Source organism: Bufo bufo, chromosome 2 (assembly GCF_905171765.1).
Source record: "Bufo bufo chromosome 2, aBufBuf1.1, whole genome shotgun sequence".
Taxonomy (NCBI): domain Eukaryota; kingdom Metazoa; phylum Chordata; class Amphibia; order Anura; family Bufonidae; genus Bufo; species Bufo bufo.
The window spans coordinates 528,987,245-529,004,998 of record NC_053390.1 but is presented as its reverse complement, the minus strand read 5'-3'; the positions used below and the strand labels follow the sequence as shown (position 1 = coordinate 529,004,998).

The 17,754-nt window shown below is 44.1% G+C and overlaps 1 protein-coding gene across 1 annotated transcript in view; it reads right to left on the bottom strand.

Moving 5' to 3' along the window:
- Positions 1-17,754, bottom strand: part of PPEF2 (protein phosphatase with EF-hand domain 2) — a 110,432-nt gene that overhangs the window by 61,123 nt on the left and 31,555 nt on the right. Inside the window, exons 3-5 of the mRNA XM_040420455.1 lie at positions 14,251-14,268; positions 12,290-12,316; positions 10,788-10,915 (exon numbers count right to left, since the gene is read on the bottom strand). Coding sequence (XP_040276389.1) covers positions 10,788-10,915; positions 12,290-12,316; positions 14,251-14,268 — 173 coding nt within the window. The remainder of the gene's footprint in view (positions 1-10,787; positions 10,916-12,289; positions 12,317-14,250; positions 14,269-17,754) is intronic.

The following is a 17,754-nucleotide window of genomic DNA, read 5'->3' as shown; positions in this document are numbered from 1 at the left end:
GGTTCAGAAGTAAATTGTTGACAGGATTAAAGCTTACTAAATGAATCATACCTGGAAATCTTCAAAGCATTATTATAGCTTACCGATAAGTAAGGCTCCTTTCACATGAGCGAGTTTTCCGCGCGGGTGCAATGCGTGACGTAAGCGTATAGCACCCGCACTGAATCCTGACCCATTTATTTCAATGGGTCTGTGTACATGAGTGTTTTTTTTTCACGCATCAGTTCTGCATTGCATGAAAAATGCAGCATGTTCTATATTCTGCGTTTTTCACGCAGCCTTGACCCCATAGAAGGGAATGGGGCTTCAGTGAAAAACGCATTGCATCCGCAAGCAAGTGAGGATGCAATGAGTTTCTCACTGATGGTTGCTAAGAGATGTTGTTTGTAAACCTTCAGTTTTTTATCACGCGGGTGAAAAACGCATCAAAACTAGTGTTGATCAAGCACCAAAGTGCTCGGGTGCTCGAGTAGAACACCTCGGGATGCTCGGGTGCTCTACGGAGCACCCAAGCACAATGGAAGTCAATGGGAGAACCCGAGCATTAAACCAGGCACCCCTTGCTCTGAAGAGGGGAAGGTGTCTAGTTCACATGAAAAGGTCAGAAATTGATGGAAACACCACTGAAATGGTTCGGGAACAGCATTGGGGGGATGTCTGAATGCATCTTGGACTCCCAGGTCGCTGCTGAGAGCAATGATGTCCGAGTAGTACGCCAATTTTAGAGACTGACAATAATACGCACAAAACAGAAGATAAAATCTATTTTAGAGGAAAAATTGTTAGGAAACATTCTTTCCTGTATATTTACTTGGAGGCACTCCGATACAACCTGTATATCACATAAAGAAGGGCCTCATTCACATTGTGGTACAACTGTTCAGGTAGTGGGACTCCTACATTCATAAAGCCTATGCACTGTGAAAGGGCTGCCAAAAATTACAAGGAACCGGCACTCCAATACACCCTTTATTACACATAAAGGAGGGTATCATGCACACCCTTGAAAAATTATGATTGATGGCCTGCTGGTGACCCTCAAAAACATTAGGAGCAAGGGCCTGCTGGTGACCCTCTCAAACATTAGGGGCGAGGGTCTGCTGCTGAGCTAACCATCTAAAACATTAGGGGCGAGGGTCTGCTGCTAAGCTGACTCTCTAAAACATTAGGGGCGAGGGCCTGCTGCTGAGCTGACCATTTAAAACATTAGGGGCGGGGGCCTGCTGCTGAGATGACCATCTAAAACATTAGAGGCGAGGGCCTGCTGCTGAGCTGACCATCTAAAACATTAGGGGCGAGGGCCTGCTGCTGAGCTGACCATCTAAAACATTAGGGGCGAGGGCCTGCTGCTGAGCTGACCATCTAAAACATTAGGAGCGAGTGCCTGCTGCTAATCTGACCATGGGAAAAATTATGGGCGAGGGCCTGCTGCTGAGCTGACCATCGAAAAAATTATGGTTGAGGGTCTGCTGCTGAACTAACTCTATAAAACATTAGGGGCGAGTGCCTGCTGCAGATCTGACCATGGAAAAAATTATGGGTGACGGCCTGCTGCTGAGCTGACCATCGAAAAAATTATGGTTGAGGGCATGCTGCTGAACTGACCCTCTAAAACATTAGGAGCGAGGGCAGCCTAATAAGCATGTTGATATGATGGAGGAGGAGGACAACAAAAGGAAGACTGAACCATATACCCTTTTTTGTTGTGGGAGGGGTGCATGGGAATACAGTGTATTTAATACACCATAAAAGCCACATTTAGGCTCCATTCACACGTCCGCAATTCCGTTCCGCATTTTGTGGAACGGAATTGCGGACCCATTCATTTCTATGGGGCTGCACAATGTGCTGCCCAGATCCGGAAATGCGGACCGGCACTTCCGGGTCCGCATTTCCATTCCCGAAAAAAATAGAACATGTCCTATTCTTGTCTGCAATTGCGGACAAGAATAGGCATATTCTATTAGTGCAGGCGATGTGCGGTCCGCAAAATGTGGAATGCATATTGCCGGTGTTCGTGTTTTGCGGATACGTGGATCCGCAAAACACACACGGACGTCTGAATGGAGCCTTAAAGTGTCTTTATGTTCAGCCGGTTTCCTCTGGTAGAGTAGAGAAATCAGGGGCAATCCAGGCCTTGTTCATTTTGATAAGAGTCAACCAGTCAGCATTTTCAGTTGACAGGCAGATGCGCTTATCAGTTATTATGCCCCCAGCAGCACTAAATACCCACTCTGACAAAACGCTGGCGGCAGGGCAGGCCAGCACCTCCAAGGCGTAGAGCGCCAGTTCGTGCCACATGTCCAGCTTGGACACCCAATAGTTGTAAGGCACAGAGGGATCATTGCTACATACTCCTTCACCACCTTCCAACATTTTTCCCTCCTTGTGACAGTAGGCCGCGCATCAGGGTGAGGGTGCTGGCGGGGTGTCATAAAACTGTCCCAGGCCTTGGAGAGTGTTGCCCTGCCTCTGCTGGAACTACTGTGTGTTCCTCTTGTCTCCCCTTCTCGGTTGCCCAAGGAACTACGTACTCTGCGGCCAGCATTGTCAGCTAGAAATTTTTCCACAAGGACCTTCTGGTATTGCACCATTTTGCTAATCCTCTCCACCACAGGAATGAGAGATGAGAAGTTCTCTTTGTAGCGGGGGTCGAGAAGGGTGAACAACCACTAATCGGTGTTGGCCAAAATGCGTATAACGCGACTGTCACGGGAAAGGCAGCATAACGTAAAGTCAGGCATGTGTGCCAGAGTCCCAACAGACAAGACTTTGCTGTTCTTATCAGGAGGATGACTCTCAATCTCCTCATCCTCTTCCTCCTCTTCGGCCCATCCACACTGAACAGATGAAATAAACCTGCTATGGGTACTACCCTCTGTAGCGGAGGCAACCGTCTCCTGCTCCTCCTCCTCCTCATCATCATCATCCAATTCGCGCTGAGAAGACGAACGGAGGGTGGTCTGACTATCACCCTGTGTACGGGCTTCCCCCATTTCCACCTCATGCAAAGCATCCGCCTTCATTGTGAGCAGCGAGCGTTTCAGTAGACACAGAAGTGGGATGTTTACGCTGATAACAGCGGCATCGCCGCTCACCATCTATGTTGATTCCTTAAAGTTGCGTAAAACCTCACAGAGGTCAGACATCCATGCCCACTCGTCGCTTGTGAAGAGCGGAAGCTGATTGGAAAGGTGAAGACCATGTTGCAGCTGATATTCCACTACTGCCCTCTGCTGCTCACAAAGCCTGGCCAACATGTGGAACGTGGAGTTCCAGCTCGTGCTCATGTCGCACAACAGTCGGTAAGCTGGCAATTGCAAGTGCTGCTGCAGCGCTGCCAGACAGGCGGCAGCTGTAGATGACTTTCGGAAATGGGCACACATGCGATGCACCTTCACCAGTACCTCAGGCAAATTGGGGTAGGTTTTGAGAAACCGCTGAACCACTAAGTTTAACACGTGGGCTAGGCATGGTGAGTGTGAGCTTGCCGAGCTCCAAAGCCGCCACCAGGTTACGGCCATTATCAGACACAACCATGCCTGGTTGTAGGTTGAGTGACCAGAGCCACAGCTCAGTCTGGTCCCTTATACCCTGCCACAGCTATGCAGCGGTGTGCTGTTTGTCACCTAAGCAAATAAGTTTCAGCACGGCCTGTTGCCGCTTCCCCACTGCAGTGCTACACTGCCTCCAGCTACTGACTGATGGCTGATTGGTGCTGCAATGACAATTCAGAGGTGGAGATGGAGGAGGAAAAGGGGGGGTTGCAGCCACTAATGTAGGTGGTGGCGGAAATCCTGATGGAGGTAGGGCCCACAATCCTTGGCGTCGGTAGCACCTGTGCCACCCCAGGGTCTGACTCGCTCCCGGCCTCCACAATGTTCATCCAGTGTGCCATCAGGGAAATGGAGCGTCCCTGGCCACAAGCACTTGTCCATGTGTCAGTCATTAAGTGGACCTTCCCAATAATTGCATTGGTCTGGGCATGGGTGATGTTACGGGACACATGCTGGTGTAAGGAGGGGAAGGCACACCGGGCAAAATAGTGGCAGCTGGGGACTGAGTAACGAGGAATGGCCTCCGCCATCAGGCTGCGGAAAGCCTCAGTGTCCACAAGCCTAAATGGCAACATTTCCAGGGTCAGCAATTTGTAAAGGTGCACATTTAGTGCTATGGCCTGTGGGTGGGTGGTTGGGTATTTGCGCTTTCGTTCAAAGGCCTGGGGTATGGACATCTGTACGCTGCGCTGGGACACAAAAGTGGATGTGCTAGCTGATTGTGGTTGTGAAGGTCCAGGTGCAGGGTGGGAGGCATCCGGACCTGCGTCTTGGACAGGGGATTGGCCAGCACGTAACAAAAGGGAAGAGGGGGCAGTGATTGTGGACCCAGGCATTAGTCCCACCTATTAGGGTGCTTTGATGCCATGTGGCGGATCATGCTGGTGGTGGTGAGGTTGCTAGTGTTCACGCCCCTCCCTGCTCATTTTGGTACAGTACAGGTTGCAAATGACAATTCTTTTATCGTCCGCACTTTCATAAAAAAAGCGCCAGACTACGGAACACCTACTCCTTGGCAAGGGGATTACCGCAAGGGGGTGCTCCGGGGAACAGTTGCTGACCTGTTAGGTGTGGCCCGCCTTCTCCCTTTTGCCACTCCACTGCCTCTTCCATCCTGTTGCAGTGCTGCGGATCCCTTCCCCTCTGTACTGCTGTCCTAGCTCGGCTTGCCACCTTCCCAGGTTGGGTCAGTGATTTCATCCTCCACCACTTCCTCTTCCACTTCCTCATTCTGGTCATCCTCCTGACTTGTTTACCTAACAACAAACTCACTTATTGACAACTGTGTCTCATCCTCATCATCAACCTCTTGAGACACTAATTGCCGTTGACTTATTGACAACTGTGTCTTATCATCATTATCCACCTCGAGAAACACTAATTGCCGTTCCCCACCGCCATCTTCTTCTGACTGTGGATGCTCAAAAGTTTGGGAATCAGGGCACAAGATCTCCTCATGTCCCTCTTTAAGCGGGCTTGGTGAGAGGCCCAAATTAAGGAATGCCGCTGAAAAGAGCTACTTTCGAGTGTGCGATCACTTGTTTGCAAAGACTCTCCATGGTGGGAGGAAGGAGGATCAGGGTGAGGATTCTGTTGACCAGACTCTTGGCTACTGAGACTGGACTTTGTGGAAGACAGGGTGGTGCTTAACCGACTGGAAGCATTATCTGCTGCAATCCAACCGACCACCTGCTCGCACTGGTCTGACTTCGGGAGTGGTGTCCTGCGCCGCCCTGCAAACTGGGACATGAATCTAGGTATCGTGGATGAGTGTGTTTCTTGTGCTCTGCCAGCAGGCACAGTTTCACCGCGCCCAGGGTCACGGCCTCTGCGTGCTCCATCAGCAGCATGGCCACTTCCCCGTCCCTTACTGCTCGCCTTCATCATATTAAATGGTATATATGCTTGCAAGTATGTCACACGTACAGTAGCACAGTTTTTTAAAGTGTATGCGCAAATAAATTACAGTCAATGTCACAGATATTTGGGATGCGGAAACGTTATATAAGAGATGTAGCGCAGCTAATGTCACTGTCCCCAGCGTTTACGGAAAAAACGCAAATGTTATACAGGAGATGTAGCGCAGGTAATGTAACTGTCCGCAGCGGACACTGTCTAAGGAAAAAGGACACTGGATGTCAGATATTTTTAGTATGCGCACACGTTAAACAGGAGATGTAGGGCAGATAATGTAGCTGTCCGCAGGGTCTACGGAAAAAGTACACTGGATGTCATGGATATTTTTAGGATGCGCAAATGTTATTCTGCAGATGTAGCACAGATAATGTCGCTGTCCGCAGCGTCTATGGAAAAAGTACACTGGATGTCAGATATTTTTAGTATGCGCACACGTTAAACAGGAGATGTAGCGCAGATAATGTCGCTGTCCGCAATGTTAACGGAAAAAGTAAATTGGATGTCACAGATATTTTTAGGATGCGCAAACGTTATACAGGAGATGTAGCCCAGGTAATGTAACTGTCCGCAGTGGACACCGTCTACGGAAAAAGTACACTGGAAGTCACAGATATTTTTAGTATGCGGACACGTTAAAAAGGAGATGTAGCGCAGATAATGTTACTGTCCGCAGCGTCTACGGAAAAAGTAAACTGGATGTCACAGATATTTTTTGTATGCGCACATGTTAAACAGGAGATGTAGCGTAGATAATGTCGCTGTCCGCAGCGTCTACAGAAAAAGTACACTGGATGTCACAGATATTTTTAGTATGCGTACACGTTAAACAGGAGATGTAGCGCAGATAATGTTGCTGTCCGCAGCGTCTACGGAAAAAGTACACTGGATGTCACAGTTATTTTTAGTATGCGTACACGTTAAACAGGAGATGTAGCGCAGATAATGTTGCTGTCTGCAGCGTCTACGGAAAAAGTACACTGGATGTCACAGATATTTTTAGGCTGCACAAACGTTAGGAGATGTAGCGCAGGTAATGTAACTGTCCGCAGTGGACACTGTGTACGGAAAAAGTACACTGGATGTCAAAGATATTTTTAGTATGCGCACAGGTTAAACAGGGTCAAACAATTGCAAGCTATTTAGCGCAGGTTGCGCTAAAAATATATATTGCTGCCAGATACGCTGGCAAAGACCTAGAGGAAAGGAAGGGTATAGAGTGGGCTCAGCATGCATGTTGGTACCTGCATCCCTTGTAATAGAGGCCATTTTGGCACAAAAAATGGAAAAAGGCAGAGTGGATCCAACATGCATGTGGGTCCAACACTCCCTGAATTTTATGGCGGTCATTATGGCGCATAACAGGTAGTATTTAGTGTTAGGACCTGTCTAACAGAGATCGCCTTGACGTTCGGCAGACGGGCTTAGATGGTTTTGTACAAAATGCATTGTCCAAGCATCTCGCTTTTATAAATAAGCGTAGTATTAGCACCATAATTTTTGTAAGCATTGTTGTACTTTGTCTGATTTGCAGAGTGCTGCTGCATTGTCTCTTTTTTTCCTCTAGCTCTTTGCCATGGCAGCGTGCACCTGCGCACTGGGAGGTGCTGACTAACCCCCTTTTTTTGCACATCACATGGTCCATCACATGATCTTTTACCATGGTGATGGATCATGTGATGGACCATGTGATGAGTGCAGTGACGTCATTACAGGTCCTTTACCCAGGTCCTGAAGAAAGAAGACAGAAGAGATGCCGGCTGCGTGAACAAGTGGATTAAGGTGAGTTAAATTTTATTAAAAAATTTTTAACCCCTCCAGAGCTATTGTACTATGCATTCTGTATTAAGAATGCTATTATTTTCCCTTATAACCATGTTATAAGGGAAAATAATAATGATCGGGTCTCCATCCCAATCGTCTCCTAGCAACCGTGCGTGAAAATCGCACCGCATCCGCACTTGCTTGCGGATGCTTGCGATTTTCACGCAGTCCCATTCACTTCTAAGGGGCCTGCGTTGCGTGAAAAACGCACAAAATACAGCTTGCTGCGATTTTCACGCAACGCACAAGTGATGTGTGAAAATCACCGCTCATGTGCACAGCCCCATATAAATGAATGGGTCCGGATTCAGTGCGGGTGCAATGCGTTCACCTCACGCATTGCACCCGCGCGGAAAACTCGCCCGTGTGAAAGGGGCCTTAGAGTTAAAGAGTTATTCACTTTAACAACAGTATCAAGCAATTTTGCCATTTTTCGTTTTTGTTTTTTACTCCCTGCCTTCCCAGAGCTATAACTTTTTTTTTTTTTTTATTCACATACACATATGGGGGCTTGTTCTCTGCGGCATAAGTTGTACTTTCTAATGGCTTCATTTAATATTGCTTACACTGTAGCAGGAAGCTGGAAAAAAATCCAAATGGGGTGGAATTGAAAAAAAAATGCAATTGCACCACAGTTTATGGGTTTCCTTTTTATAGCGCTCCATATTCGGTAAGAAGGATATGTTCACTGCATCCTATGGGCCAGTATGAATACAATGCTACTGCATTCATATAGTTTTTCTTGTGTTTTAATACTTAGAGGTTTTCCAAGACTTTTATACTGATCGGTGGGGATCCGACACCCGGGACCCCTGCCAATTAGCTGTTTGAGAAGGCACCGGCGCTCACAGTAGGGTTGCAGCCTTCTCACAGCTTAGCCTAGACCATATGCGTCACATTCATCTGTCACATGGCCTAGGCACAGCTCAGCCCCATTGAAGTGAAAGGGGCTGAGCTGTGATGCCAAGTACATCCACTGTACGCTGACAGCGCTGTGCTTGGGGAGCTGAGAAAAGGCCATGGCGCTACCATGAGTGCCGGTGCCTTCTCAAAGAGCTGATCACCAACGGTCCTGGGTGTTTATTTGTTATTTGCATCACCATATTCTGACCCCCATAACTTTTTTTGTGCCTATTAAGCCATTTTGGAGTATGTATGAATGTGTATAATAATTTTTTTATTAGATTTTGTTTTTGGGAGATGAGGTGACAAAAAAAAACTGAATCAGCCATTTTGGATTTTTTCTCCGATGCGTCATTAACCGTATGGGATAAAAACAGTTTTTTTTCACTTTATAAGACACACTCTTTTTCCCTCAAAAGTGTGTGTGTGTGTGTGTGTGTGGGGGGGGGGGGGGGGGGGGGAGGGGCGGGGGGGAATCTCAGCGCATCTTATAAGTCAGGTGACAGTGCCGTGCGGGTTCAGAGAAGATCAGGGCGCGAAGAGAGGTAAGTTAATGTATTTATTTTAAGGTCTGATCTGCGGTCGGATATGTGGGTTTCAAAAAATAATCCCAACAGACGTCTTCATTTTCAATCCATGATATTCTTTTATTCCATAGCAAAATTACAGGACACGTGATTATAAGGGTGGTACTTATGCACAAACGCTTTACGGTTGTTCTTTTTTCTCGGGGCAAATGGAACCTCCATATTATTTTCAACTTCTGACAATACTTTCTCAGGGTAGCCCCTTTGTAAAAATCAGTTTTTCCATCTGCTCCGAGAAAAAAGAACAACCGTATAGCGTTTGTGCATAAGTACCACCCTTATAATCACCATTTTGATAACATAGTGCGTAAACACTGGCATCTCCTGGGAAAATCATATCCAGCTGTGGAAGAATTCAAATTCCACCACTTATTTGCAATGAGCATAGCCCCAATTTAAGGGACCAATTGGTGCATGTGGATATTGGTAGTACAAAAAAAAAAGAAGGGATACAAAAAACCATGGCAATGCAGTAATGTACAGAAGGGCCAATGTTTCTATCATCCACATACAGGGAAACCCTATAAGATCAAGGGTTACAATACGTGCGATACTACAAATGTAATATATTTGATAAAGTGCCCTTGTGGCCTGTTATACATAGGGGAGACAATGCAGATGGTGAAAGATCGTATTAGCAAACACAAGTCCACTATACGCAAGAAGAATCTCCTATTACCTATACCTTACCATTTTCACACTCAAAAACATTCAATTGCACAGTTAAAGTATCAGGTGATAGAACGGGTGCATCAGCCAAGAAGGGGAGGTGATTTAAAAAAACTGTTGCTCAGAAGGGAAGCCTTTTGGATCCATACTATTGATACCTTGCAACCTAGAGGCTTAAATAGGGATTATGAGGTGATGTGTTTTTAACATATTTTTAATGGGAATGTATTTTCTTACAGACTATGATATCGCGAACATAAATTGGAGGACTGTGTTTCCTTTTGATGGACATGGATTATACAGTAGTAAGATGAATGCATTCTGTCACATATTTAAGCTATTTCCTGCTGATTAATTGATGATGTCATGATTAGGTGATGGTGATTAGGTGTCTATATAATCTTATATGGTGTTATTTAGTATTATGCAGTTGAGGAAGGCTGGACGGGCCAAAACGCGTCCTGTAATTTTGCTATGGAATAAAAGAATATCATGGATTAAAAATGAAGACGTCTGCTGGGATTATTTTTTGAATTGTTTGATGGGGGTTGCCCCTTCCCGAGCAGCGTAACTAGAGGATCGTGAGCTGTCTGGTTTGTTTTTGATATGTGGGTTTGGCGGGAGGTCTGCTGGGCGTCTGACATGGAGGTCTGATACGGGGGTCTGACGTGGAGTTCTGATACAGGGGTCTTATCTGAAGTCCTGATGTGGAGGTATGATCTGAGGATCTGATATGGGGATCTGATGTGAGGTCCTGATATGGGGGTCTGATCTGAGGACTTATATGGGGGTATGATTTGAGGATCTGATATGGGGGTCTGATCTGAGGATCTGATATGGGGGTCTGATCTGAGGATCTTATATGGGGGTCTGAATTGAGGTCTGATGAAAAATATTTTTTTCTTATTTTGCTCCTGGGAGATTTGATGTGTTCCTTTGGAGCCTTGTCACAGGCAGAGCTCCATAGGAACTATTGCTGTGGTAGCCTGGGATCCTTCAGAGGGACTGAGGCTACCACAGAGAATGAGAGGAGCCGTTTGGGCCCTGGGAGTGCAGTGCTCCTAGGGAAAAGCCTCTCAGATGCTGTGAACACAATTAAACAGCGCATCTGAGGGGGTAAATGTCTGTGATCGGCATTATCGACGATCACAGACATTAGCTCTGGATGTCTGCTGTGTAAAACAGCAGGCACTCAGCGGCTATAGGGCCTGCTCAGCTCCTGAGCAAGCACCATATATATAGACTCTACTTCTGCTGTATATATTCATTCGGCAGCAGGGAAGTGATTAACTAAATATGAAATTACTTTATTTCTTGTAATACAGAACATTACCTTGATTTGGTCCTGCTCTCCTGTGTATTCTATTGATTGGAAGATACTCCAGGTGCACCTCCTCCTTACTTCCAACTGGGCAACATAGCGGCGGTACCACCGTTGTATTAACACTGCTGATTTGAAAGCTGTGAAACAGAGTATATAGATACTAGAAATATATACCATTGCTTGAAGGGGTCATCTTTGGTAACATTTCTACCTCTTTTTCTTCCAGCTGTTTGTCATTTCTTGTACTTTATCTTCAATGTTGATTAGGTCAGTAGAATGGTCAGTAAAATGGATGCATGTAAGAGCCCAGGCATGCTCCATTGAAATGAATGGTTCCGTATATGGAACGCAAAAAATGGAATGTAAACGGAAAAAAAAATGTTAGTGTGTAGGAGGCAAACTTATTTTTTCCGTTTACATTTTGTTTTTTGCGTTCCGTATACGGACCGTATACGGAACCATTCATTTCAATGGATCCGCAAAAAAAACTGAAGGTACGCCGTTCAAACATAGAACATGTCCTATTATTGCCCGCAAATAACGATCCGTGGCTCCATTCAAGTCAATGGGTCCACAAAAAAAACGGAATGCATCCGTATGTCTTCCGTATCCGTTCCCTTTTTGTGGAACCATCTATTGAAAATGTTATGCCCAGCACAATTTTTTTATGTACTTACTGTTTAAACATTATTGTATGTTTCCGTTTGCGATCCTCAAAAAACAGATCACAAACGGAAACCAAACTGAAAAATGGAACGGCAAAATGGAACAGAAGCGGAAACTCTACTGAAACAAAAAACGGAAAAACGGATCCATGATAAACGGACCTCAAAGTACGGAAAAATCCATACGGTCGTGTGCAGGAGGCCTAAGTCAGCAATACCTGATGGGTGGGTTCCGACACCCAGCAACCCCATCAATCAGCTGTTTGAAGAGGTGCGCCACAGCCTCCTCACAGCTTACCAATCCATCGGTAAGCAGCTCTGCCTGGTATTGCATTTCAGGCCCATTCACTTGAATGGGACTGAGCTCTGCCTAGGCTATCTGACTGATAAATGTGATGTCACTGGCTTAGGTAGAGGCTGCAGGGCTTACAGAGTGCTACGGTCTTTTCAAACAGCTGACCAGTGGGGGGTAAAAGGAGTTGGACCCCCACTGGTCAGCTGTTAGATATTGATAGGTAATCAATATTAAACAAACAGCCCCTTTTACTTTTGTTGTCAGTTGTCCAGGGAATATTTGGCATTTAAGACTGACACATCATCAGTGTGTAGCACCAATTTTTGAGTGTAGTGCAAGGCTCCAAATCTGTTTAAAGGTTGATCAGGGCCTACATATCTAGATATGGTATAATGATAACTCTCTCCCTAAAGTGTTATTACTATATCACACAGAATAGTTGGATTGAGTTATCTCTGAATTATCTTTCTGTGCATAGGCATTTTTGTTGCAGACCTAAAAATAGGTATTTTACAATATTTTTCTGCAGTTCAGATAAAGATGAGGCATACCTGTTCCAGCTGGTGCCACTGAACCTGCTGTGCAAAGAAATTAAGACTGTTAAATCCAGCAGTATTTCTAAAATCTTTATTAGTCTATAAATCAAGTTACAAATTAATATAGAAAGATTCATGCACACAGCAGTGTCAGAATCTGAGAAACAAAAAACCTCTGTGTGTGCCTTCATGTAAAATGAGAAGAATATGGAGTCTATGGGTGCCATATTTGGGAGCCATGTGACAAAGCCAAGATTAAAGGGGTTATCCCACAAACAGTACTTATCACCCTTCCAAGATATATAACTTTTTTATTTTTCATTCTATGTAGCCGTATGAGGTTTTTTGTGGGGCAAGTTGTAGTTTTTAATGGCACCCTTTTGGGGTACACATAACTTAATGATTAACTATTATTAACTCTTTCTGGGAGGGGGATTGGATTTATTTATTAGTTTTCTTTTTATGTTTTACTACTTTTGTATAATAAAAAAAAGGGGGGAAAAGAAATGTTTTTACATTGCCGCATCCCAAGACCCATAACGCTTTTATTTATTTTTCTACGGAGCTGTATGAGAGCTGGATTTTTATGGGACGACTTGTAGTTTTCGTTGGTATTATTTTGGAGTACATAACACTTTTTGATCACTTTATATTTGGTTTCTTTGTGTGGAAAATAAGCAAAAAGCAGCTATCCTGGCTTTTTTATGGTGTTCACCATACAGATAAATTACATGATAATTGTGTAGTGCAGGTCGTTACAGACATGACAATACCAAATATGTGGAAGGGATTTTATTTTTGCAATTTTTTCTATTAAAAGTTTTATTTTTTTCATTCTATGTAGCCATATGATGGCTTGTTTATTTTGCAGGACAAGTTGTAGTTTTTAATAGCACCCTTTTGGGAAATGGCTCAAATGGATGCTTTAGCTGCTCCTATCTATGGATTGGTAACCGCTACATATATGACATGCCTTGTTTGAAAACCGGCATTCCAAGCTTTCAAACAAGACTCACAGCATTATCTCCACTACATTGGGAGGTATAGGTGTTAGAAATCGGGTCAGAAGTGAAAGTGAAATCTGCTTTTGCATTCACTTTCAGCTGCATTCACTGTGAGCCCGATTTCTGGTCTTGGAATGTTAGTTTTCAAACAGCACCAGGCCCATATCTCTAGCTGCTACCAATCCTGAGATATGAGGGGTTAAAGCAGGACTCCCCATTTCAGTCTGGAGGAGGAGGGGGTGCAGTTGGGGGACCTGACAGCCTGCAGGAGGAAAGAAAAACTTTTAAAAAATATATACATTTGGCATTATCATATTTGTATTGACCCACAGAATAAAGTGATCATGTTACTTATACCACACAGATAACACCATAAATAAATTCCACAAAATAATGTTAAAATAATAAACGTTATTTAATACACTATATGTACCCCAAAATGGCTCCTAAATATAACCTACAAAACCTGCAAAATCAAGAAAAAATTGTAGAAGAAAAAATTCAAAAATTCTAAATGCAATTGTGTGCCAACAATATTTACTTCAGGCATATATTAAAATTCTACAATAAAAAGTGACATTTTCAGGAAGGTTTTTCCAATTTTAATGTGCATGCAGGACTTTTTTTTCCCATCTAAAATAATGGATCTCTGACGGAATGGCTCAAATGGATGCCAAATGTGTATAACTGATGCACAGGATCCTTTTTTTTACTGGATCAGTAAGAACAGAAAAATAACCATAATGTAAACTCGCCCTTAGGAGGTTAATTTCAATATTTTTCTTATTTTGGGATGACATATTAGGGCTTCGTTACTAAGTACTAGTTATCCATAAAATTATGGTCTCAAATTACAATATTCTCAACTCATAATTGTCGTCCTGAAATGAAATAGTATGGTAATATTGTAGCCTGAGGAGCAACTTGTATGTTACATATGTAGGAAAAATCATTATAATGATGTATTCATACCTTGTGTGAGAGAGTGAGCTATGGAATAATAGAAAAAAGGTTATGTGAGGTATACAAGTCAATAATCATAAATGTTTGACATCACTAAATATACTGTATTTGTGGCAATTAAACAATACATGTAAAGATACAATAGAATAATAAAAATAAATCATAATATTCACCAGTGTGAGGGGTTATAGTATGCCTGTATAAAATTAAGGATGTTCTTTTGCCTATATACTGTACAAGTTTGTTAAATGTGTAAGGGATCGCTGTCTCACAGGGGGTCGCAATCACAGACTTCTCCTCTGACAACGGGGTTCAAGTCCAAATGGTGCTTTATTTTGGCACTTTAGCACCAGCTCAAACATAAATCCAAACCAAAATAAATACCTGCCCGTCTGGGCCCTAGCTAATACAGAGGCCTTCTCCCTGACTCACCTCTAAAGCGCAGTTTACCCACAGGGTCTCAGGCTCCAACCCTTAGCAGGTTAGCTCACCAAACATAAGTCCAGGGGAGAGATCCGGCTTCTCTAAGCACCACGATCTAGCAGCCCACCTGGCTGTGACCACACAAGTCTCAGGCTTCCCTCTCTCTAGGGCCACTTCCTCTCCCCCAGACTCATACATAGAGGGTTGATTTATCCCAGCTTGATTAATCCAGCAGGCCTCACCTGGGGCCAGGGAACCTGTAATGGACTGGGGTGTGGACTGGAAGACTCCCACTACCAACCTGTCTCCCAGTCCAAAGAAATCCAGCCCATACAACTTTAAATAAAAAAGAGCTCCAGCAACTATGCCTTGCTGAAGCCATACCATTTCTGGATTTCAGTTCTCACCCAGTTAAACTGAAAAACTGGGTGAGATACAACCCCCACCATACCTCTACCATGCACTTTACTGAACACATTACCACAAATGCTACACAAAAATTATTTTATTATGTATCCTACCAATAAAGGGTTAATGTGCATAGGTATTCATTCCCTGAAAGTCAATACAGATGCTAGTCTTTTGGGGTATGCCTGTTTTCATTAAGTACATGTAGACACTGGGATTTTTGCGAATTATTCTAGACAGACCTTATCCAACTCTGAGTTAGATGGTTGTGCTGGTGTACAACAGTCTTTAATTCAAGCCACAGATTCTCAATTGTATTGAGAACTGGGCTTTGACTAGGCCATTGCAAGGCATTTAGGGTACGACGACATGGTCAGGTTTTCTGATGCAGATTTGGAAGCCAATACCAGAAGTGAATTCCAGAAGTGAATGTCCTTTATATTTTCACTTTTATGATCCACTCCTGATTTTGGCTTCTAAAACTACATGCAGAAACCTGACTGCGTGGCCGTACCCTCAAAGGTTTCCCATTAAACCACTCCATTGTAGCTTTAGTGATATGCTGGAAGATGAACCTCCATCCCAGCCTCAAATCTCTGGCAGACTGAAACAGGATCAGAAATTCAGGAATTGTCCTAAATTTACTGCCATGGATCTTTCCATAAATCCTGGCCAGTTTCTGATTCCCTGCCAATAAAAAGCATCCTCAGCATAATGCATCCAGCATCATGCTTTACTGTAGGAATGGTGTTCTTGGGATTATTGGAAGTGTTGGATTTTCGCCATGCATAGCGTTTCCCATGATGACTAAGAAGTTCAGTTTTAGTCTCTTCAGACCAAAGTACCTTCTTCCATGTGTTTGGGGTGTCAGCTACATGCTGTACGGCAAACACCATATATGGTTTTTTTTTACGTTCTCTTTAAACAATGGCTTTTTTTCTGGCCACTCTTCCATAATGCCCCACTCTTACCGTGGTCCTATAGACAGATACTTCCACCTCTGCTGTGGATCTCTGGAGCTCCTTCAATGTTATCATTGGTGTCTTTGTGGAATCTCTGATTAATGCACACTTTGTCCCTGATGTGTTTGGAATGCTCCTTGGTCTTCAACCTGCTTGCTTACGCTTCTTTCACACCTGCAGCCGCGTACAACGTTTTTTGTCTGGCCTATTCTCTGCATATTTGCCGGACAGTGGCTGGATCTCTGATGGACCCTATTATAGTCAAAATGGGATCCGACATGAAGGCAAAGGTATTCGGCAAAGCCGTATTTGGAGGACTGTGGCTAGCTGTTATCTACCGGCCAGAGTTCCCTGCCGCATATGTGAAACTAGCCTTAGTGGTGTTACAGACTCAGGAGTCTTTCAGAGCAGGTATATTTATTCTCACATCATGTGAAACTTTGCCCACAGGGAGTCTTATTCAACTAAATATGTGCCTAAATGAGTCCCGAACACCTGGGAGACTGCCGTCATCGTTAACGGAAGCAGTAGTTACTTTAATTTTGAAAAAAGGTAAAGATGGGAATGATATTGGATTGTATAGACCCATATAGCTACTTAACATGGATTAAAAGATATTAGCAAAACTGCTGGTGAATCGATTGAAAAGAGTAATAAACAGTTTGGTACATGCAGGCCAGACAGGGTGTATCCCTGGACGGCAAATTCAGGCCAATATGCGAAGGCCTTTGACGGGGTGGAGTGGTCCTTCCTCTGGCAGATAATGGAGCGGATGGACCTGGGTAACAGTTTTATTGATTTGACTTGGCTATTGTATTGTCAACCTATTGCCAGAATAGATATTAATGGGGTGTGCTCACCAGCCATTTATTTACAGCGTGGCACTCGGCAGGGTTGCCCCCTCTCCCCCTTACTCTTCGCAATCTTTGTGGAGCCCCTTGCCTGTAGAGTTAGATCGGAAGACGGGATAGAGGGGTTCGGGGGAAGAGGGGCAAAAGACAAGATTAGTCTATATGCGGATGATGTACTAATATACTTAAATGCCGGGTGGAGAGTTGTACCCCGGGTCATCCAGATAAATGACGAATACAGTGAATTGGCGGGATATGAAATTAACTGGTCCAAATCCGTACTCCTTCCTCTGAATCGGAGTGTCCCACATAAAGATATTAAAGTGCGGGTATTGTCTCCATCGGACCACTTAAATTATTTAGGGATTAAAATCGGCACGAAATTACAATGCTATACCAGGTTAAATGTCACCCCCACGATAAATAAAATCAAAGAGAAGATCAGGACTTGGCAGAAATAACCTCTTTCACAATCTAAAATGATTCTGCTCCCTTTGATACTTTATGTGATGGCCGCCAGCCCCATTTGGATCAAGGATGCCCTTTTTAATTTGCTGGAGAAACATATTAATGATCTGATATAGGGCAGAAAAAGGGTTCAAATTAAACAAAGATTTTTGTGGTTTGCTGAAGCTGATGGAGGTCTCGCCTTACCATATCTTCAGGGATATTATTTTATGTTCACAAATACAATGGTGTATGAACACTGGGGAGAATAATCTTGTTCCATACCTTACTGGAGATTATAATGGCCCTGTGAAGGGCATATCCCCATTTGGGGGATAGGAGAACCACTTGTCCTATAAGTAAGATGCTTCAGAAAGTTTGGAACAAGATTAGAGCAATTTTGAAGGCTACACAAGCGTTAC